At 46.1% G+C, this 23,641-nt stretch overlaps 1 protein-coding gene across 2 annotated transcripts in view; it reads right to left on the reverse strand.

The window, feature by feature from the left end:
* Positions 1-9,173, reverse strand: part of SLC41A3 (solute carrier family 41 member 3) — a 40,165-nt gene extending 30,992 nt beyond the window's left edge. The window contains exons 1-2 of one of the 2 annotated variants that reach the window (XM_083490979.1): positions 8,662-9,173; positions 2,763-3,077 (exon numbers count right to left, since the gene is read on the reverse strand). In XM_083490979.1, the coding sequence (XP_083347105.1) occupies positions 2,763-3,053 (291 nt within the window). In that variant the 5' untranslated portion in view covers positions 3,054-3,077; positions 8,662-9,173. Of the gene's footprint in view, positions 1-2,762; positions 3,078-5,069; positions 5,298-8,661 lie in introns of those variants that run through there. The other variant, XM_083490980.1, reaches the window with a different exon arrangement.
* Positions 9,174-23,641: the final 14,468 nt, after the last annotated feature.

Consider the following 23,641-nt stretch of genomic DNA (forward strand, 5'->3'; position numbering starts at 1 on the left):
ACAAGACACCTACACACAACCCAAATAAATAAGAAATGCCATCAAAACCAAAATAACAATCTAAGTCAGCCAGTCAAGGATTAAGTGTTTTCAAACAAAGATAGCTAGTTAACTAGACAAACAGATCTAGTTCTTGGTCTCCGATACTCATTTTTTATATTAATAATTATCTGTTGACCTCGTTAGTTACCGTATTTTTCGCCCTATAGGACGCACTTCTTCCCCTCCAAAAATGAAGGGGAAATGTGTGTGCGTCCTATGGGGCGAATGCAGGCTTTCACTGAAGCCTGGAGAGCGAGAGGGGTCGGTGTGCACCGACCCCTCTCGCTCTCCAGGCTTCAGGAGAGCCCCAGCGCCAGCCCCACAAGGTCGGGGGACAGCTGGGGGACGCAGCGCGTCTCCCCGCTGTCCCCGGACCTGATCTGAAGGTGGGCGGCAGGGAGAAGAGCGCTTCTCCCCGCTGCCTGCCCCACAAGCTCCAGGGACAGATGGGAGACGCAGCGCGTCTTCCCACTGTCCCCGGACCTGATCTCAAGGCGGGCGACGGGGAGAAGAGCGCTTTTCCCCGCTGCCTGCCCCACAAGCGCCGGGGGGGGGGAAAATATTTTTCCCCCCTTTATTTCCCCCCCAAAAAACTTGATGCGTCCTATGGGCCGGTGCGTCCTATGGGGCGAAAAATACGGTATGCAGAAAGGCACCCAAGTGACTTCAACAACATATTTAAGAGCATAAACGTCGGTAAAAATCCAACGTGGCATTTCTACTGCACTTCTGCTGCACATTGTGGAACAGTCTCCCTTGGGAGGTGGTGGTCTCTCCTTCCTTGAAGGTTTTTAAGCAGAGGTTGGATGGCCATCAGTCATGGATGCTTCAGTTGAGATTCCTGCCTTGCAGGGGGCTGGACTAGATGATCCAACTCTACGATTGGATCTATGATTTTAGACTTCCCAAGCGCAGCTAAATCAAGAGGACCTTGATAGACGCAATGGCAGAACAGATGTAGAGAACCTTTTTCAGGCATTACCTCAGCGGAAAGCTGTGTGTCCTGGGTTTAGAGCCATGCCACAATGGGGATGAAAACTAGACCCTTTCTTCTCTTCAGGGACATGGCCTGGGGGCCAGATTGTGAGGCCTGGTGAGCTGGATTAGGGCCAGAGGATCCCCATTCCCAGTGTCACGATTCTCTTTATTGGATGAGGATAACATGTCCTTCCTTTGAACAGTGAATCTAGATTTTTTATTTGTTTGCACTGTTGCTATTAAAATCCAATAAAAATCAATAAAAATAATTAATACAGTCAAACCTCGGCTACCGAACGCCTCCATTTTGGAACGTTTTGGCTCCTGGACACTGAAAACCTGGAAGTAAATGCTCAGGTTTCTCAACGTTTTTCAAAAGCTGAACAGTGCTGGAAGCTCCTGCAACCAATCAGAATCTGTGCCACGGTTGTCAAACATTTCGGAAGCCAAAAGGGCTTCCGGAACGGATTACGTTCGACAGCCGAGGTTTGACTGTAGTGATTTAACCGTCTTAAAAGGGTACATATTAAAAACAATAATATGGTGTCTGTTTATACAGGGATTCTTAATAGCGTGTGCAGTATGTCCTTTATTACCTAGTACAATAAAATGAGTTCTGGAACACAGTGTCAATTTGAAATAGGTGGGACCTCTAACCTTATGGGACCTAAGTGATTTGCTAAATATCCAGGAGAAATATTAACTTCAGCTCTGTTAAAGTGGTCAGGACATGCAGGAAAGGTTCTTCCCCCCCCCCCTTGTCTCAGTGTAATCCTCCTATCTGATAGATAAGGGTCAGCATGACCTGCTGCCTTGCTAGTTAAATAAATCAGGCAGTGAGAGAAAAGGATTGCAGTCCTTAAAAAAGCACCCATTAGGAAGTACTTATTCAAATTCTAGTTTTAACTTATGGAAAATACAGAAAATGTTAATATAAAAATAAAGCAGAGGGTTGAGTCACCTGTCTATAGTAATAAAAAAAAATCAACACTTGATTTCGTACTTTTAAACCCTTGTTTGTTTAAGACTGCAATCCAGTGTAGACACACCTAATTGATAGCAGTAGGACAAACCTCTAAGTTTAGGACTGTAATTTTTTTCTTGATTTTATTGTTTCATCCTTTTGCAAAACGCTTTGTTGTTGTTTACAATCAAGCAGTGTATAAATTTTTTAATTAATGAAATAAATAAATAAGAGTTTGTGTTTAAGACTATTTATTTCAGACATTATCTACAGCTATTGCACTTAAGACAGTACACAAAGCAAAATTAAAGCAATAAATACATAACATTAGCAGCTAGCAGAGATAGGAATAGAGAACAGCAGAATCTGTAGATGTTATATACAGAAGCCATCTCTAAACAGCCCTAGGCCAGGAAGGGACACAGTGACACAGTGTTCTAATTCTTGAATCAACTAAGGAACTTAGGCACTCAAGAAAAATACCAGTACACCCCTACTCCATGCATATTTACTAAGTTCAACAGACTTGCAGGACTTACATAACCTCCCATATAAAGTGTTTGCAGAAATTCAGCCTTAGTCTTGAAGGAAATACAGGCAAAGGGATTCTGCAATTATGGACAACAAGGTGGGTGTGAATTAGCTACCCAAAACAATATGAGATCTTGGGTTTTAACTGCCCTGGGCTGTTGACAGCTAGCAGAGAAACATCACAGATCCTGTCCTCTAGTCACAGAACACAAAGAAGCAAATGCACAGAACTTTCTGTTCTTCCTACCTGAACGTAATCCAAGACCATCCCCGCAAGGACCATGCCCATGCCCGCCATCATGTAGGGCAGAAGCACCTGCAGGCCAATCACGATGGCAGACTCCTCCTGAAGCTTTGCCATTGCCACTTTTGCTTCAGCAGGCTGCTTCTGAGGCAGCAGCAAAGAGCCATCCTCTGTCCCCTGGCTGCCAAGTTTGCTCTCTTTGTGTTTACCCTTGCCCTTTGCTTTGTGCCTGGACCGCTCTCCATTGCGAGTTCTGCCTTCCTTTCTCCGCTGCCGAGTTTCTTCACCTTTCATGTTGGCTCTTCCAGTTCAGGAGTCCTTTCAGGCAAGGGTGAGATGAAGACCAGACCAGAGAGAAAAAGGAACGAGAGAGAAAGAGACAAAGGCAATAAGAGGGAGCCATTCCACGATGCCTTTGAGAAGAAGAGTCAGTTGGCACTCTTTCATTTCTCCGTGTATCCAAAGGAAGGCAACACATTTCACCAAATTCACCCAACTTTGTGCACAGGTGGCCTTTAGAGAATGGACTCAGGGTACATAATGTAGCTCTCTCAGTCTGCTCATTGGCTGGATGGGACACTGCCTGAATGGGAGACCTGGAAGCTGCACAGAACTCCCCCCCCCCCAAGGAAGCATATAAGTGTACTAATTAAATAAAATGCATAGCCTGCAGATATCCAGGAACCCTGGTTTGTAAGCTGATCTCTAAACCAGTTCCATAACTGGCTAACACCAGAGAAACGAGCACGTCTGTGAGAATCAATCCACGTGTTGCCCCTTGGGTGCGAAACACCTACTTATCAACCAGATGCAATTCACTTACAGAACTAACCTAATCCGCAATCCATGGTGCTAGTGTGGGTTAGGATTTGGCAGAGATGTCCCTCCAATGGGCTCTGCTGCTGTGGAGGCACCTGCTGAAAGCACAGCGCCTGCTACTAGCAGTAGTGGTCTCACCAGCGGCAGCTAGTGTAAGGCCCCCAAATGATGCATTTCAGGAGTGGAGGGCAGGGATGGGCCCACTGGATCCAAAGCTGGTCCAGTTCCTAAAAAAGAGCCAATCCATGGAGCTGGCACAGCAAAGTATATGCAAAAACATGTTGCTCCATGTGCTTTCTCTCCATTAGGATAGCTCCTCTATTTATCTAAGGGCATTCGTTTATGGTTTAAGGAGACAGCTTTGATAACATTTTTCCCAGTACAGTAGTTGGCTACTCTGGTCCAGTCACAGTTCCTGCTGTTTTTCCTCTCTTCCATATAGCCACCTTATCTTCACTTCCTCCTGCCCAGAGCATTAGAGAAAACCCAGTTGTTGGCTATGGCAGCTCCTGGTCTCCACACTCTCCTGGTATTAATGCCAGAAGTGAGAAATCAAAGGAGGGGCATCACAGGAGGGGTGCAACCCTTACCTAGTGGCATGTCATACTCAGTCCAATTAAAGGGCCACCGACAGTTTTGCAATATTATTTCTACACTTAGGTTCTCAGTGGGACTCTTGAGAACTGGGGGGATCCATTAAGCACAATTGTTTGAAAAGGCTGATGGTTTCTCCTTCAGATGGTTTATACCCAATGTTTTAATTTTGCTGGGCTGATTTGGAATCTGTATTATTGTTTAAGTTTCTGGTGTTAACATTTTGATCTTAACGGGAACTGCTGCTGTGACCCGTTAGCCAAATTGAGTTTCTTTTTGAAAGCTAGGTGTGGAATAAATTTTCAAAGCAAACAAATTCCTGTGGAATGTAAGCGTTCTGAAGTACAGGATGTACCTTACCTTACAGAATCTCTGACAACCCTAATAAATAAAGCGCTCTGGTGTTATTTCTGCTGCTGGACACACCAACGGGGGTGCTTTTGTGACCAAAACCAAGTAACATTAATGCCATTCCTGCACCTTCAACTGACAGTGGTGGACCCCAGGTGAGCCAGAGGCCAATGCTGAACTCTGCCCTGGGCGCAAGACCGTCACAGATCCACATCTATCATGTTAATACAGCAGGACTTTCCTCTTCTGGAGCAAGTCGCTAGCGACCAGCCTCAGTTTCCCCAGAGACAAAAACCTTGGATCACAGAAAACACTAGATTATAATGCCTTGGGGGCGAGGGAACACCACTCCAAATCCTACGATTTGGTAAACATTTGTTTCCCCGAGACAAACGGATGCCAACTCACTCACTACCATTTTATTTTTTATTTAAGGGTGTGTGTGTGTTGAAAAGATGCGAGAATGCAAAGGTCTATAACGCAACGCTCCCTCCGCCGCCCCTCCATATAAGGCGCGGAGAGTCACGCCCCTCGCCAGTAACTTACCGGCGGCCGCCTTTGTCCTTCCCCGCCGGAGTCTATCGCCCCCTGGGACCCGACAGGGGCATCGCGCGCATCGGGAGCGCATGCGAAGCAGGGCGCGCCGCTCCACCCTCACCTGGAGTGGGCCCAGGGCTTCCTAGCGCGCGGCCCCGGGCATCGCTCGCTCCGCTGGGAGGCAGCAGTTGGCAGCGGAGCTTTGGCCAGGCGGCTCCGCGGCGGAAAAGGAAGCGTCCCGCGGAAGGGGGAAGCGGAAAGCCCGCGCAGCGAAGGCGAGGGGCGGGCCTGCTCGGAGGGGCGCGCGGCCACGGGCGGAGAGTGCCGCCCCTTCAGCACATACCGCCTCTGGACTCTCGCCCTGGGCTGAAGCCGCCAGCCGTGGTTGCCAACGCACCTCTGCTTGCAACGCAGCGGGTTTTATATGCTGGTGTGTTTTACAAGAGAGAGGGGGTGTCGGTTTCCAGGGTTGTCTGGGGAGGCTTATTTCGGGGGAGGGGGGTCGGGTTAAGTGCTTGGAGCACTCTGCACATGCTCAAGGGGACGTTACTGCAGGGCAGAGAGGCTCTGAGAACGCCAGCGTCCAGCTGGGGAACGACAAGTAGAAATGGTGGGCGCTGCCAGTCAATGGACATGTAAAAAAAGGTAAAGGACCCCTGGATGGTTAAGTCCAATCAAAGGCGACTATGGGGTGCGGTGCTCATCTCTACTTTGCCAGCATTTGTCCACAGACAGCTTTCTGGGGTCATGTGGCCAGCATGACTAAACTGCTTCTGGCGCAACAGAACACCGTGACGGAAGCCAGAGCGCAGGCAAATGCCGTTTACCTTCCCGCCGCAGCAGTACCTATCTATCTACTTGCACAGGTGTGCTTTTGAACTGCTAGGTTGGCAGGAGCTAAGACAGAGCAACGGGAGCTCGCCCTGTCATGGGGATTCGAACCGCTGACCTGATCGGCAAGCCCAAGAGGTTCAGTGGTTTAGACCACAGCACCACCTGTTCTGACTTGTAGTAGGGGGATTACGTGTTTCAGCATGTGTTTCAGCGTTGATGCTGAGAAAATAGGTTATTTGTGCCCTGCAACGGCCTTCTTAATATGAGCTTGCACCCACCTCAGAGCTATTGAAAGGAGTGTCTTTTACCAGTTTCATCTGGTGCCACTGCTACAGCTGTATCTGGACAGCCTGACCACTCTAGTCCATGCATTGCTAGCCTTAAGACTGGATCACTGGAATGCGTTCTGTGCAGGGCTGTCCTTGGGCCCTGTCTATTTGCACTAGCTAGTGCAGAATGCAGCCACTAAACTGCCAATAGGGGCAGATTAGCAACAGCGAGTGACATCTTTGCTATCCTACCAGACCATGCTGTGGAATGCTTGTCCAGCAGAGATTCAGGCATCCTCGCTGCTATCTTCCAGGTCTCTCTTGGATATATTTTAATGCCAACAGGCCTTTTCAAGAAGAGATAGTCATTTTTAATAATTATTTTGCATTGTTTTATGGTTTATTGTGCTTATTGCGCCTGCTTTCCCCCTGTACACCATCATTTATCTGAGGTGGTGTTCTACAAATGCATCTTTATAAAGAAAAATAAATTAGATTTGCGTAGAAATTTCCCCAAATGATTTGCCTTTGTTCACAGAACACCACCTCAGATGTTTACAGGTACTTCTGGGCAAATCCATGGTATTTGTGTGTTTCAGCTAAATTGAATAGCACACAGTTGGGAGCTACATTTACAATACATTGAGATTTTGAAATACTGGTTGGTAGCCCACACAGAACGATCTGCCAGATACAAGATTTATTGCTCACATAGCAAATGTATGTTCTGCAAAGGAAAATTAAATAAATATTATTTTTTTAAATCCTGACAGCAGCATTGGCTTGTGGTTTGTCTTTGCTGAAATGATATACAGATTTTTGAAACAATAACCTTTCCTGTTTTTCTTTTCTTTTCTTTTGTCCATTTATTTCCTAATGCCTTTGGCTTAAAAGTTGTAGGGGGTGGGATTTGCAAATAAATTCTGTACTGTGAACCTCATGGGCTTAATAAACAGGAGAGTAATGGATGTAAAAGTCTGAAACAGTGAAAAATGGTCTCTTCTGCATCATTAACATTGTGTTCCATATGTGCTAGCACAAGGTTTAAACTCAAGGCTTCTTTATTAAAAAGAAAGAAAAGAAAGGAAATGTACCAAGAGGAAAGTCTGAAAGGATAGGTGGATTTATTTATTTTTTAAAAAAGTATTTGACCACACACTTGATTCCCACTTCATTAATAACGTGTGCTGTCCTGTAACTTTTGTTTTTAATGAGCCATTATAAATACTAGGTATTGCCTGGTGGCCCATTTATTTTCTACAGCAGTTTGTGTGTGTCCTGCTTTCTCTGTTGCTCTTTTAATTAATTGTAGTTCTTCCCTTCCAAGGCAGAGAGTCAGCAAACATTGTCACCCCAGCATCATAGAATCAACTTTTTTGCTGCTGTTTTATTTCATAGAATTTAAAACACACAAACGCTTATTAAAGATGACACAGCAAAAAAGCAGGCCAATTCCTAAGTTCAAAGGGGCATTTGGGAAATAGCCCTAAGTGCCCCACTCTGCATTGGAGCCCAGCAGTCATGAGTGGCTACAAGCCACCATTTTTATTTCCCACGGTGCCCTGGGAAATTTAAAATGGCAGCTCATAGCCTAGCTGTCTGCCACCCGGCATAAAATGCTCAAGAGCAGCATCAATGTTGTGCAGCCCTTGTGGGATTCTGAGGCTTTGGCAGCTGCCCAAGGATACTGAATGCTATGAGCCTGTGACCCATCTGACTAAATGCAGTCCACCAGTCATGTATAGCAGATTATAAAAGGAACTTTAACAAACTTTTGCTGCCTGCCCGGGATAGCAAGAATCATAGGAAGAGATTGCTGTAGGTGGCCAAGGAACTGACAGGAAAATATAACTCTATGCTGTATTGGAAGGAGATGCAATTCTGTGTCTAACTCCTCAGTAAGGCAGACCAACTGCACGAGGAATTACTATAATTGTACTTTATCAGCTTTGTGCATTTTCCCCTTCCGGTGAGAGTATTGTATTTAATAGTAATGTTGGTTGTTACTGTAATCCTAGTATGGCATGTATTGGAAGCATGTTAAAAAGATGAGACAATATTTCATAAATTACAATTGTGCTACCTAGAAAGTATTCTCAACAACATTTTGATCTATTTGGCCCTAGAATATGGTCTAAATAGGATCTATGTAATAGCTATTTCAAAACCCCGAATTCTGAACCCTGTTGCATTTGTACACAAGGAAAACCTTTTGCAGTAGTCTGAGTGAATGGGAAGTTGTATTTAGAACCAGTAAACGCATGCATCGTTTGCACAAGAAAGGGAAATGATTGATCTATCCGACACTAACTCATTTGTATCTCCTTTGATTAAAAGGAAGTGCATATACTTATCCCCTTTTATTATTGCCTGTTTGGCATTAAAATTAGTAATCACAACAGCTAAGAAAGGAACATTCTGTCAGCCATTCTCATGTTAAATTGATTGGAACCATGCTCTTTATGTTCTTTAAAGTTTTCAGGATTTAGAACCCTTACCTCCAGGTCACAGCTGGAACAACTGCCTGTTCCACAGAAGCTCAGTTCAGGAAATAAGGTGGTTAGACAAGAAGCTTCTTAATTCCAGAAACGGTGCTTCACATGGTCCTGTAAGGCTAAGGCTTCAACTCCACAGCTACAAAAGAGTTGCAAGATTTTGCAAGTGGCAGTAACTGAACCCTGCAGCTGCTGTGTCCCAGAGCTGTGCATCGTTTCAGGGTGTCGTTTTGAAACCAGCCAGGCTTAAATTTCAGCTCGCTTTGCAAAATTGTGTGTCTTCGCATCTCCACAAGTGGTGCTCCCTGCTGCGTGATCTGCGGCAAAGAAAGCTTTAGTTTTCCATCAGAGGAATCGCTGGACCACAGTGGTGGTGTGTTGCTCCACCTTGCTTACATGAGTTATTATGAGAGCAAGCTTAGATGGAAGAGAGGAACGTGTTGGCTTTGTTAAAAATAGTGGCCTCGCCAAGATGCTTTTAGACTTGTTATGACTTACGCTATCAGTTTTCAACTGAGCTTCAAAAAGCAAATGAGAAGTGCCTTGAGAAATGTGGGGGTGGGGGGTGGGGCAAACTTGAAACCCATAGCTGACTGAGCAAGTACATCACTAACTTGATGCCTCCTCAGTTTAACAATGATGCGTTATTAGTCATAAAATCATAAGGGTTGGAGATGGCCTTGCAGGTGAGTAGCAGTGGTGGCTATTCTTTTAGGACTCTGGCCTGCTCTTATCCAGTCCCCACATTGCTGCCTTCTGATCCATGCAGGGGGTGGCACTGCTTGTCAACCTCCTCCTTGGCCTCAGTTTTACCCCTGTAGAATTTGGCAGGGAGGCGGATGGGAACAAAACTAGAATTTGTTGGCTCTGTCCGGCTCTGGCTCCACCTACTGTTGGCCTCCCAGCCTTCTGCCCAATAGGGACCAGCCACTCCTGTCATCCAGTTCAACCTGCTGTGGCAGAGGAACTCCAGAGCTAGAACATTCCCAAAAGATGGCTGCCCAGCCTCTGCTTGAAGACCTCCATTGAGGGAGAGTCTCTCTTTACAACTCTCAGCACCTGTAACAAACTACACATCCAATAATTCTTTGGTGGAAGCCATGGGTGTTTAAAGTGGTATGATGCTGCTTTAAATGTATGGAGCAGATAAGGCCTAGCTCAGGCTCAGCGATGTATTCAAGGTCAAACTTTGGGGCAGAAGTCCAGGGCCCCATATGATCATTTAAAGAGTGGGTCCCTCCACGATACCATTTAAAGTAAGACAAATTAACACCCAGCGTCTAAAATTATTTAACAGTTCCATCCCAGTCTCATACAAAATATTTACTTCATTTCCAAGGCGCCAACAACAGTTTTCATAAACATGCTACCACAGATGAATAAGGTTGCTCTTTCACAATCTGGTTTCATAGAAACAATTTGTGTACTGTTTTGATATTTATGTTACTGTCACAATGACAAATTAGCTGGTGTGTACATTGCGCCAAATGTGCAGTGCATATGCATGCAGGCACAGGAATGAAGCGACAAAATTGAACATAAGAACAAAATAGCAGGCTGCTGGATCAGAACAGTGACTCATCTGGTCAAGCATCCTGTTCTCACATTGGCCGGCCGGATGCTTTTGGTTGTTTATAATACTTTGGTCTGAAATACTTTGGCCTCAGATTGGATTAATCAGAGGTCTCAGCTCTGATTAAATTAAGGCTGTGGGTGATCTCAGCTAATCAAGGAACATGTAGTCAACAGAATAACATTGCAACATTACATAACCAGTCAAGGTTAGGAAGGTGAGACGACAATTGAGAGCGACAAGAGAGACCAAGGCAAATGAACAGGTTAAAAAACAGTGTGGGCATCCTGAAAAATCACAAAAAAGAGGGATGCTTTTCAATGTTGACAAGTGTTGGAAAAATATTCGGCTCACGCCAAATAGGTGGATGGTTTGGAGGAGGTGTGTTTTGATGCTTTAGTGCAGATGTGGTTTTTATGCCAGTGATGGTTAGACCACATCTGGAGTAATGTGCCCAGCTCTTGGCACCACATATAAAGAAGAGTGTGGACAATCAAATGTGTCCAGAGGAGGGTGGCCAGGTTGGTGAGAGGCTTTGGAAATCAAGTTCTAAGAGGAACGGTTGAAAGAACTACGAATGTTTACCCTGGAAATGAGGTCAAGCTGCCTTCACATATCTGATGGGCTGTCACCTAGCAGATGGAGCAGACTTGCTCTCTGTTGCTCCAGCAGGCAGGATTAGAACCGTAGCGTGAAAATTGCAAAAAATAATAATTTTGACTTAACCTTAGGAGAAACTTCCTAATAGTCAGAGCTGTTTCGACAGTGGAACATCACAAGAAGTGATGAGCTCTCATTCTTTGAATATATTTAAGCAAGCAGGGGCTGAACAGCCAGTTGTCTATGATACCATGCATACTTTTCTTGAAACAAAATAAAAAAATTCCTTCCAGTAGCACCTTAGAGACCAACTAAGTTTGTTATTGGTATGAGCTTTCATGTGTATGCGCACGAAATCTCATACCAATAACAAACTTATTTGGTCTCTTAAGGTGCTACTGGAAGGATTTTTTTTATTTTGTTTTGACCACGGCAGACCAACACGGCTACCCACCTGTAACTATACTTTTCCTGAGCAGGGGTTGAACTAGGTGGCTTCCAAATTCACCTTTCACAGTAAAATCTGATGATTCTGTGGCTATCTGGTGGTGTATGGACTACATCCAACTTCCATATTAAGGCCAAAGATGTTGGCCATCATGAATCTAGACCCTTGTGTTCTTTCTCCGAGTGACGCTTTTGCTTGCATATGCTCCTCTGCAGCCCTCCCACAGAGCTATCTCCCATGCTAGAGATACATTTACTCCCTTGCAGTTTCCCCTCGGTCACATCACTGCCACAATGAGGGGCACATGTTTCTTTGGACTCTCAGCTGTCAAGGATCTGCCTACCAAGAGCAAGCACAGCTGCTCATAAATAGGATGGGTGCTGTGTCTGCGAATATGTGTGTGCTGTGGCTCATTGTAAGCACTGTGAAACAACTGTAGAGGTGCCCCATTAGTGCACAGAGACTTCAGTCCCATAGACCTGCCAGCCAATACGGACACTCTAAAGACCAGTGGGGAGGGACAGATTTGATTCGGTTCGCATTTAAAAGTGACCTTACCTAATTTTGCAGCTCCCCAAACTACATAAAGTAAAGCACTGCCATTCTTTGAAATTTGTACTTCTCTGAATTTTGCAATGCGGTTCTCCAGTCCACTGATGCGCACACGAATGCACATAACACTGTATAGTGTGGATATAAATCTGTGTCTTAGGGAAACAGGTATACAAAAACACATTAAATTAGGGAACATTGTTTTGCAAGGATGTATATGTTAGGCAGAATGGCAAACAAATATGTACATATTTAGGAGAAATTTGCACAACAATGCTGATTAATTTTCACGAGGACTTAAAAAAAATCACAATCTGATGTTGAAATGTGGAGAACTGGATTTAAGTTTAGAAAGATGAGAAACCTAGAGAAACCAAAACAGACACATTCCTTCAGCTCTAGGGCACACTATTTTTTATTTTATTTTTTAAAGGCCTGCAAAAAAAAAAACCAAGCAAGAGCTGGGACAGAGCAGGTTCACATTAATCAGAACTACGTGCTACTTCATGCTGTTTGTTTGTTTGTTTGTTTACAGGTATCAGGAGCTGATCCAGTGTGCCGTAATTGTGCTCTTCTCTAATATGCTATTACTTGGAGATTGGGTGCTTTTGCTTGGCCAACCTTTTCCATGGTGATGAAGAGCACACTGGACCCATCAGTCTCACTTTATCCTGTTTTCCTCTCCCCACGTAATGCAGTGTAAGGGATCCCCCTTCATGAACAGGAAAGAATCCAAGAGGCAGCAGATTCCATTTTGTGCGGACAGGGCTTAACGTGCAATCGGGTATCTTACTGTACTGAAGAAAACATATCTCTTTCAGAGGCATTTTCCCATCAGCTTTTTTTGAGACCAGGGAGGCCTTGCCCTGATTGAGCTAACTGTCATATGCCTTCTTGCATGAGTAGAAAATTTGTAAAACTGTGAATCGCTGAGGAGTCAGGAGGCCTATAGAAGGAACCCGTGAGTGTCCTGAGAGGAGGGTTATACTTTTTAACTGCACCAAGCAAGTTGGACTCCATTTGGTTTGGGGTTTTCTTAGCAACAACAATAACATGTAGACATTATAATACATGAAAGCTCCCACACATGGGATCAGTTTGTGATCCTGGGAACTTGATTCTGGAAACAAGTAATGGATAAGATATTTTCCACATGATAGGTAACACAAAACATTTTGGGGAGTGTGCACCTCCTGTTGTCACTTCTTTCCCCCCCAATTTTTAAAATTAATTTTCACAAAATTATAAGCAAACAAGACAAACAAACAAACAAACAAACAAACACAAATCATAATCTTGTTAAAAATTATACTTATTAACATTGTTAAGTGACTTCCTCGCTTCCCCTTGGTTGAATTTCCATGCAAATCCATTTAACGGTTTTCCAAATCACAGTTCTTATAAAATTTACCTTTAGCTTTAACATCTTTCAGTCTTTTCATTTTGAAATTATACAGATTGATTCATCACTTAACTTACATAAAATCCTAAGCTAATTAGTTATCTGCAAGTTATTTCCAACTAATTTAACTTAACATATTTAATTAAATAATCATTAAATTTTTTCCATTCTGCCTGGTACTCCTCCTCTGTCTGGTTGCGGACTCTTCCAGTTAGGTCAGCTCGCTCTGAAAAATCCATCATCTTCATCTGCCATTCTTCTATCATTGGTAATTCTTGGGTTTTCCACTTTTTAGCTAATAAAATACGAGCAGCTCCTGTTGTCACTTCTTAATGGTGACTGGATGAACTCCCCAGAACTGGGATACTCCACTGTGGGACACAAAGATGAGTTTGGCCACTTGCAGGCACCATCCAGCCTATAGAATGAACTTGTCCATCCTCCAAGAGGTCCTTGAACAGGGATGGGGAACCTTTTCAGACACAAGGACTGTATTCCCTCGTGGAGAACTGTCCAGATGCCACATGTCAGTGGTGGGCAGGGCCATAGGAGAAGTGGGCGGGGCCAGAGGCAAAAGTGGGCAGAACAATGGGTGTGACTCATTGTCTGCAGAAGCCAGAGGTTCACCCCCCCCCCACAAACATCCTCCATTGTCTGTCCAGGCAAGGAGAAAGCAAAATCACAGTTTGAGGACACATTCTAGGCAGGCAAAACAGCTGAGGAGGGTATGGAGCAGGGCTGGAGAGAGCCACAGCCTGGGAGGAGCCAGATAGAGAGGCCTGGAAGGCTGCGCCTGTCCCTACTGAGGGGGTACCTAAGGTTCCCTCCTTGTCATGCCCCCCCCTTCAGGGTACAAGCTGGGAAGGGGTGGGAATGGCAAGACATGTCAGAGGAAGAGGACCCTGAAGTCTGGGTTCGGGAAATTCAGGTGGTAATGGGTTGCTGGGTGCCTTTCTCAAGGACAGGGAGTTACGTGGGCCAGCCGCATATTGTTATTTTTTGGAAGGAGGGGTGCTGGAATTTTCTCCTGGCTCCATGGGGACAGACAGTGGAGAGGGCTCTAGCAGAAGCTCCCAACTCCCTAGAGAGAAGCTGGTAACTCCTCTCACACCTCGATTTGGACATTTCTCTGTGACACCAGCTTCTCCAGAAACTCTTTTTAAATCCCTAAAGGGCAGCACCTGGTGTTTTGAGAAACAGTGACATCAATGAGCAATTTATTTTAATGAGCAGCACGAATTTCATCCAATGCCACAATGCGTACCAAATGTATCCCCAAAGCACCAGTTTTTCTCCACATGTTCTTGCTTTAGAATGCCATTATTTTATTCACTGATCTTCAACCAGCGGTAGCGGTTTCAAGAGATGTAGAGAGCCCCATTCTAGCTCTAGGTGGCAGCAGAAGCTCATGAAAGCCGGTCGCAAAAGGAAGGGAAGCCCAGCAAACTGCCTGCAATGCCTGGACTTAGAAGGGATGGGGAAGCTGTGGGCCTTCACATATTGTTGGACTCCAACTCCCATCAGCCCCAGCCAGCATAGTCCATGGCCAGGGATGATGAGAAATGTAATCCAGCAACACCTGGAGGGCCACAGGCTCCCCATCTCTGCCTTATAAATGTAGGCTGCTTGCTCCATGGAACTTCCCCTCTCTCCTCCCCTCTGGACACCCCAAACCTCTTCTGGGGTTTCCCCCAACCCTTCAGAGCAGATTTAGGGGTTGCAATGGAAGGTGAGGGAAGAGAGAGAAGGTCTGTTGCACCAGCAGCCCGCATTCTGCACATGCAACAATGTAGTTGAGTCCCACATAAGAAGTTAAAAACCCACCAGGAAGTATTTCCTGTGCAGTTCCCTTTCAATTTAATGGGGTATGCTGGGTGAATTGCTTACCTAAGCATCTGCCACATTCTTGGTGTGTATTGACTTCATTCCTTCACATATCTGAGTTCAATACTTTACCCCTGCTGGGTTGGGATGACCAAGGACACAAGAAGAGCCCGTTGGATCAGGCCAATGGCTCATCTGGTTCAGAATCCTGTTCTTACGGTGGACAACCGAATGCCTGTGGGAAGCCTTGAATTTGTCTAATCCTCAAAACGATGCAAATTTCAGGCCATCACTGCCTGCTGTGTTTAGCTATGTGCCTGAATCCCCTGACAGCCAGCTTTGTTGGATAACCACACATTCTAGTGTTATGAGGGAGGGGGTGAACCTTTTCTCTATTCACTTCCTCTATGCCTGGGGTGCCCAAACTTTTTTCAAAGAGGGCCAGATTTGATGAAGTGAACATGCATTTCCCCAGGAAATAAACTTCCATGGGGGCCAGATTAAATCGACCAGATTAGGCCCCCCCGAAACAGACTTTGGACATGCCTGCTCTGTGCCATGCATACATTTATACATGTCAATCATGCCTTGTTCTCTTCTTCTCTAAACTAAAAAGCCCCAAATGCGGCAAGCTTTCCTCATAGGGGAGTTGCACTCAGCCATGGTTCAGCTGTATCACTTACTTACAGATGGGCTTGCATGATCCCACCCACTCACACCCCCCAACCTGCATCTATTATTTTTCAGTTCTTTCCCCATGGGCTCCAGCTCCCATGCATCCTAGTCTGCATGGCCAATAGTTGGAGGTTATGAGAATCGAAGTGCACCTTACTGGATAAGGCTAAAGTTGTTGAAGCCAAGGAGACTTGCACCCGCTGCCTTCAAGGGAGCAGGAATGGTGGAAGTGGCCTACCTGCTTCAGCAGGTGCATGTCATATCCCTGTGTCCATGCCTCTTCCCTCATCCCCCCTTTCTCTACCTTTTCCCCTCTCAGCAGCAGCTTCTACCCCTTACCCATTGTGCCCTGGAATGATAAAACAACCAGGACAGTTGACATTGTGTATGTGTGCGTTAGCGAGAGAGAGAGAGAGAGTGATGGTGGCTTCTAAGAAAGTCTGCAGAAGTCTTTTCTGCTGCTGCTGCTGCTGCTGCTTTCACAGGTCAACTCTCCCCACCAAACAGGACAAAGGAAGAAAAACAAATGAACAAAACAACAATGATGAAGGTGAACAATGTAATCTTGATCAGTAAAGCGTGAAGGCGGTCAATGTGATTTGTATGAACTGAACACAACCTTATATAATGCTTATAAATTATATAAGTGTGTTGTTGTTTTTCACTCACAAGCAGGGATGGGGAACCTGCAGTCCTCCAGATATGGCCGGACCACAGCTCCCCATCATCCTTGAGCCCTGGTTATGCTGGCTGGGGCTGATAGAAGTTGAATTCCAAGAGCATCTGAAAGCACCTCAGGTTCTCCACCTCTGCTTTACAGTATGTGCACAAGAGGGCCTCAAATGTATTGTTCTAGGCATTGACCAGAAGGACAGAACTGAGCAGCCACTTCCTCCAGCTGCTCCAGCTGCAGATTGCCCACTCAGTAGGGAAGACAGAGAGCTCATGGGAAAGAACAGTCCTCACCAGGGGTGGCCCACCCAATTTCACTGACTGAGGCAAAATGGCAAAATGAGAAGCGGCGGCGGCGGCAAGATCTTGGGCAGAGCCCCTCAAGAGCTCGCAAGAGTTCTGGGAGATTTTGCAGAGTTCTTGCAAAAGCTTGCTGGAACCCACTGCCATTTCGCCTCACTTCTCCAGTGGTGGGGGAGGGCAGATGGGTCATCTATGGGGGCACCGCCCCATTGGAATTCCACCACCTGAGGCAGCTGCATCAGTCTGCCTCATGAATGGGCCAGCCCTTCTCACCCACTGGTTGTCTTCCTCCAGCAGCAGTGGAACTGCTTTCAGAGCTCTGCCACCCATAATCCTCCCCTCTTTGCAGGTGTCTCTCCATCTCATTCATGGGGGGGGGGGCTCCAGCCCAAAGATGTGCCTGGCGGTTCTAGAACAAGCCCCTGGTGCTAATTCTTGATGCTCACAGAGTTTTCAGAGAGGCAAAACAGGAAAACCCCAAACTCTCTGATCTCATGGGAAGTCCTGCAAATAGACGGTGCTGCATGAAAATAAGAAAACAAAGTGAAAATTGCATCGGGATTGTGTGGTATGTGTCTGGGTCTATTTTCTCCCCCCTGTGTTTTTTGTTTAACTGTTCTGAGAACTTCTTCTGTTTTTTAAAGGGCTCTTGCTAATGAGGTGATTTACATTCCCAGTTTATTGTTACTACGAAGGCCATAAGAAATGCAGATGTCTCGCGGAACACCAAAGGCGGCCTGCCAATAATAACAACAGTAATACAAATAAACAGAAAGGGGAAGGGAAGGGGGAAAGAAGAAAAAAAGAAGCCCAGCGAACCCATGAGATAAGCAATGTGCCCAGAAAGCATATGACTCTGGTACAGTTCAAGATTGTGTTTGTCACACAGCTCCCTCTGTTCAAAGAAGTGAAAAGCATGCAGCTCAACGAGCTACGCAAATCCCTCCAGGCGCTTGGGCAGCCCTCCAGCCCATTGGTTTGCCTTGCTGCTAATGAATCAGCCTCTTTTGCAAAGTTACCTCCCCAGCTTGTTTACTTGGAAACCAAGTGCTTAAGGAACAGGGTGCTCTCCGCACATAACAATGACCCCTGTTTGAGATGCTCTGCCTTTGCCCGCTCGTATTTGCCGAGGGAGGGGCACAGGCGCAAGGGTGCCTGCATCTTGACAGGAACTTCCAGGAAACTGTCCCAAAGAACATGAGAACATTTTCATTTCGAGAGCTGACATTTTATGGTGCCAGCATTTTCACACACACACACCACTGTATCAGCCAGGCCTAGATTTTTTTCTCTATGTATATAAAAAATGAAGACCACAAGAAGAGCCTTGCCTGAGCAGACCAGTTCCAGCATTCTCCATCTAAACAATGGCCTGCTACGTATTTCAGGCAAGCTTGCAAAACAAGCTTGGAAAGTGACATGATTCTCCTACTTCTAAACGGGGATACACAGTTTTACTAAGTGCAGGTAATAGACCTATTTTCCACAAACAAACTCTGCTTATATTCAGAAACCTGGACGTTCTCTTTCTTGCAGTCTGTCTGAATTAACTGTCCAGAGCTTGTAGTTAGCTCTGTTCACTTAGAGAAACTCAAGTTCATTTGATGACGATGATCAAATAATTTATTGTATTAACCAAAGACCATGACATTGATGTTGATGGATGTTGTACATATATGGGTGTTTGCTTGCTAATAAAGTATTTCTTGTAAATTACTATGTTGAATTTGGAACTTCACGTTGAAGATGGCCCACGGTACCAGGAGTGAAATAAGCTGAGTGAAGTTACTGTGGAATGTTTGAGGGCTCCATCTCTTTCACACGAGGCAGCTGAGGAATGGAATAAGTTGAGGAATGGAATAAGTTTGAGTAGAGTGAGAAAGCGTGTTCTCCCTAACAGAGAGCACGTGTTGCGGTTGGGGAGCAGGCCGCCCAGCCATGACTAGGCAAATTAATCTGCAACCCTGGCCTTTAGGGTTAATTGGGTTGCTGGGAAAAATTGACTGTTACCAATTGGGAGGAGGAGTCAGAAGTTATAAATAGAAGGGCCAGACTTAGGGACGTCCTCTTGGCCATTTTGGATCGGATCACATGGAGCACTTGGACAATCTTCTCATTGTCTGGTTACATTTCTTTATTTTTTATTTCCCCTTTCTTTTTAATCCTCTCTAGTCCCTTAAATAATTTAATTCCCCCCTTTATTTCCCCTTTCTTTTTAATCCTCTCTAGTCCCTTAAATAATTTAATTCCCCCCCTTTCCTGTTCGATTTCCCACCCCACCCCTTACCCTGCCCTGTGGGAAGATTCTCCCTGTATCTGTGGCTTGCCTTTCCCAATAGTGAGAGAGCCCCCCGTTAGGGGCTTTCTTTCGCAAAAAGGTTTCCCCCATTTCTCTTGTTGAAATTGTGGGGCTAGTCAACTAGGACCTGGGAGACAGGGTTCATATACCCCTCTTAGCCATTGTTATAACAAAACAAAACAAACTGTTCCTTTTGGGCTATTCTGTTGCTGGGTAGTTCGGCCCATTTGTGATAAAAGAACTTTGGGTTTCTTGAAAGGGTGCTTCCCTCTAAAAGGGCAAGCAGGGGTACCTGGACAAGCTGGGGGCTACCTCAACTCTGCTATTTCACTGGAAACATTTATGCCTGGCCTAGTAGGTGATCCTAGGGCTTTGCCCTAGAATTCGATGGCCTGGAAGTGTTTCCGGCCTGAATAGTGTCCCCATGTGGTCCATGAAGCATTGGTTTCACTGGGTCAGCGGATAGTGCCGGTAATGCCTAGGTTGCAGGATTGGTCCCTGTATGGGACAGCTGCATGCTCCCCCATTGCTCTACCTGGACACTTAGGTCCTTTGGGTGGTTACCTCACTGCGAGGGATGTAACGGGCACCACGTTTGCAATATGCAACTGGGAGAAAGCACCTTTGCGTGCCCGCATTGCAGTTTGCTCGGTGCGTTGCAGAGCACGGCGCTGCACGGGCTGCAATTGCATTGCATTGCTAGGAGATTTGCAGTTGCATTGCACGGAGCGTGTGTGCATTGCATGGAGGGTGTGTGTGCATTGCACGGAGTGTGTAGTTGCATTGCATGGAGTGTGTTGTTGCATTGCACAGAGTGTGTTTTTTGCATTGCACGGAGTGTGTGTGCATTGCACGGAGTATGTAGTTGCATTGAACGGAGGGTGTGTGCAGTGCACGGAGTGTGTAGTTGCATTGCATGGAGTGTAGTTGCATTGCATGAAGGGTGTGTGCATTGCAGGGAGTGTGTTTTGCATTGCACGGAGTGTGTAGTTGCATTGAACGGAGTGTGTAGTTGCATTGCACGGAGGGTTTGTGTGTGCATTGCACGGAGTGTGTAGTTGCACTGCACAGAGCGTGTTTTTTGCATTGCACGGAGTGTGTAGTTGCATTGCATGGAGAGTGTGTGCACTGCACGGAGTGTGTTTTTTGCATTGCACAGAGTGTGTGTCTGAAAAGGAAGCTGGCTCGGCGGCAGCTTGGTTGGGACTTCTTTAGGGGTTCTGGCCAGCGTCGGCCCTGTAAATTTACATATCATGATGGCAGCACAAGATGCCCCCTGCCCAAGCGGGGGCTGGAAGCTGGCAAGCAATAGCTCAATACCTTTTGCCCATATTCCCATTTTATTTAGGGATCCAGTTGGATATCGTTGCTAAAACATACCACTTGCCTATGGAGAAGCTGTCTGCCTTGAAGGAAGTTATTTTGTAATACTTCCTCTGTAGCAAGTGATGCTTCACCAGATCCGATCTTGCTGGGTCACTTAACTAATCTTCCCACTAGGCCAGGCTGCCTAGATTTCACCCCTCCCATATCCAAGAATCTCCTGAGGAGTCTGCTGATTCTCCAGAGAGGAGGAGGCGTGTTCTGGTCTCTACTTATTCTGCTCCAGCACCAAATCAGTCAGTCAGTGTCAGAGAGAGAGAGAGACTGAGTGTTAGAGATCATGTGTAGAGATAAGGTTGCTGCTAAGGGCAGCTGCAGACACTCAGTGCAGTGCAGCATTTATTTATGCTTAGACCTATTAAGCTCTGTATATAGTTTGTATAGTTGTAGATAGAATAAAGAAGATATTCTACAGAGCTGCTCTCCGAGTTGTTTATATGCTCTGCTGTACTCTGCTGTGCGACGACTGTCTTCTTGTTGGAGTGAATCCGGTGCTCACAACTCTAAGCTGTGAGTCCATAGCACTTTGACCTGTTCCTGTGCAGAAAGTGGTCTCTGGAAGTGCTACCCAGCTCGCCTAGCCCAGTTGGGGCTGAAGTGGATGAGTCCAGTTGGTGGCACTGGCTCAAGGGCGATGCTGACAGAGGTCCCCTTACCTTTGTGTATGACTACCAAGCATGGTGAAGGCAGATATCAGGCGATGGTAGCAATTCCTGAATGTATGCAATAGTAGTTCGCCATGGCAGGATACCTTGAACCCGCTCAGGGATTTTCAGTTTCATGCTGGTGCTGCTGGATCTTTGCCCTTTGGTTTTTATTTCAAGGGCTGCTGGTGTGCAAAGCTATGGCCTCAAGCCAGGTGTGGTGAGGCAATCATGTGACATAACTTTTCTTGAGTTTTCCCCATTGTAGTAGCAGTTCACATGTGGCCCGAGGAGTTCAGTGACCATCGGATCTGCTTTTGGTCTGATAACCAGGTAGTGGTGAGCGTCTTGGCAAAACAGTCCTCACACTCTAGCACAGTCTCCGCCCCTCCGCTCATGCTTTCAAGCTGCGCCACTTAAGGTTTAATATTGTGCTTTCTACTCTCCAAATTACACTGACACACTATCCGATTTTCAGATGAAGCGCTTCAGATCCTGGGCTCCAGACTCAGCTATTGCCAGACTTTTCCAGACCACCTGTGGCATTTTGACAACAATTAGTAATTACAGAGAGTGGCAGTTTCTATTTCCCCTTTTGCTTTTACCTCTTATGGGAAGGCCTGGATGGATTTCTTAGCCTTAAGCTGGCAGTTCTCGGCCATTCAGAAGAATTGGCCCCCATCCTCTGAGCAGATCCTGCAGTATTTGGTCCACCTGCTGCAGATTGGGCATGCGGTTATAATTATCCGAATTCAGTCCGCTGCAATGTCTGTTACATTGAAGCTTTATTTTTCAGAGACCCTTGTATAAAGTTTGCAGTGCGCAGGGCCTTGGAAGGTTGGAACCTCCAACCTCATAGGACAGTCGGTCAATTTTTACCTATGCAGTATCTGCAACAAGTTAAAACTTGTCTGCTGGTTAAAGATCAAGGTGAGACTCCTTTCAGCAGTCCATTGCATTTTCGCACTGAGGGTTGGGGAAATGGTTGTTGGAGCCAGCACGGGGCCGAGAGTCTGGAGGCTTATTGCTTCTGGACTTTTCCTTATCCTTTGGAGCTTGTCATTAGAGTTGGTAACTCTAAAACAGACTTAGTGGGCAGGAGTGCCACAATCAGGCTTCCCGCCACAGGTGAGGAGGGCCCTTGCCCGGATAACAGAATATTTGGCTTTTTATTCCCTGGGGGCTTGCCCGCTCCTAGTGCATGAAAATGGGTTCCCGTTAGCCAGGCATCAATGTGCTTACGTCGTGCACCAGTTATTACAGCCTGCGGCTTGCTTACCGCTGAACACTCCTCATTCCTTATGATTAGGTGCTGCTGCAAAGGCTGCACACTGGGGGCCTGTCAGTAGACAGGATTGTGAATACGGGTCATTGGAAGTCTGACGCTGACAAGGGTTATATCAGGAAGTGTCACAATGATGTCTGTGCTGATGCTTGTCTGTTATTTCCTTTTTTCATAGGAGCAGCTGTGCACATTTGGGCCACAGCATTGTACACTAGGCTGGCAAGCATGTTGACGAGTTTGGACTGGGGCGCCATCTCAGTCTTCCTGCCCATGTGAACATATACCGGATGTCTAGATGGGGAATGCTTTGGGAGGAGATCCTTCCTTTGGTGCGGTCGAGTGTGACCTGTGCAGGTCCTCCCGCAGGGCTGGTGGTACAGCTGGGCGAGAATGTTTGCTGTCTTCCTCCAGCATAAGTTTGCATTCCTGCATGCAAGAGGGCTTGGATTGAGTTGATGGCAGCTCTCCCTGGACTCAAAATAATTTAAGGCATTGGTTCAAGGTGGTCTGGAGGGGGGGTTGGAGCACCTGTCCCCTCCAATGCGCAAAGATGTTCCATTAAGGGAATCCAAGGATTTGCCATGCTTTTGTCGACCCCTTTTGAGGGGTAGGGCCATGCAAGAGTCCCTGGGAGCATTTGGGGTGAGCTTGAGTCTGATCCTGGTTCATTGCTCCCCCATGCTGTTTACTGGAACTGACGATATGGTGGGGCCCAGTCGTCAGTGCTGCCCTGCTGAGGTCAGGTGCAGCTAGTCGGGACCCAATGCCTAGACAAACTTATCACCGAGCAGGCCAGAAAGCATGTTAATAAGGCGGTGGATAATAGAATAAAATAAATAAAGTAAATAAAATAACAAATAAAATAAAATAGGTCCTTGCTTTAGGTGGTTCTGTAATATTGCACCCTCCTAATTTTCTTCAAGGCTGTTGCCCTCTTTAGGGCAGATGGGGTGCATCTTTCCCCTATGGGGAACGACACCTGGCGGGATGCGATTGCCTTGGGATTCATTGCTCCCCCACAATGTTTGCTGGTACTGACGATATGGTGGGGCCCAGTCGTCAGTGCTGCCCTGCTGAGGTCAGGTGCAGCTAGTCGGGAACCAATGCCTAGACAAACTACCACCAAGAAGGCCGGAAAGCATGTTAATAAGGCAGTGGAAATAAAATACAGGTCGTTGGAAATCGAATGCATTCAAAGGTTATGTTCGTTAACATTATTGGTGTCTTACAATTTTTGCTTGTTTTATCTTAGGTTTAGCAGCTGTCCGCATCTGGATGGTGGGGCACAGCATCATGCATTGGGCTGGCATCAGTGCACGGCAG

Source organism: Podarcis liolepis, assembly GCF_965112155.1.
Source record: "Podarcis liolepis genome assembly, chromosome: 2".
Classification (NCBI taxonomy): domain Eukaryota; kingdom Metazoa; phylum Chordata; class Lepidosauria; order Squamata; family Lacertidae; genus Podarcis; species Podarcis liolepis.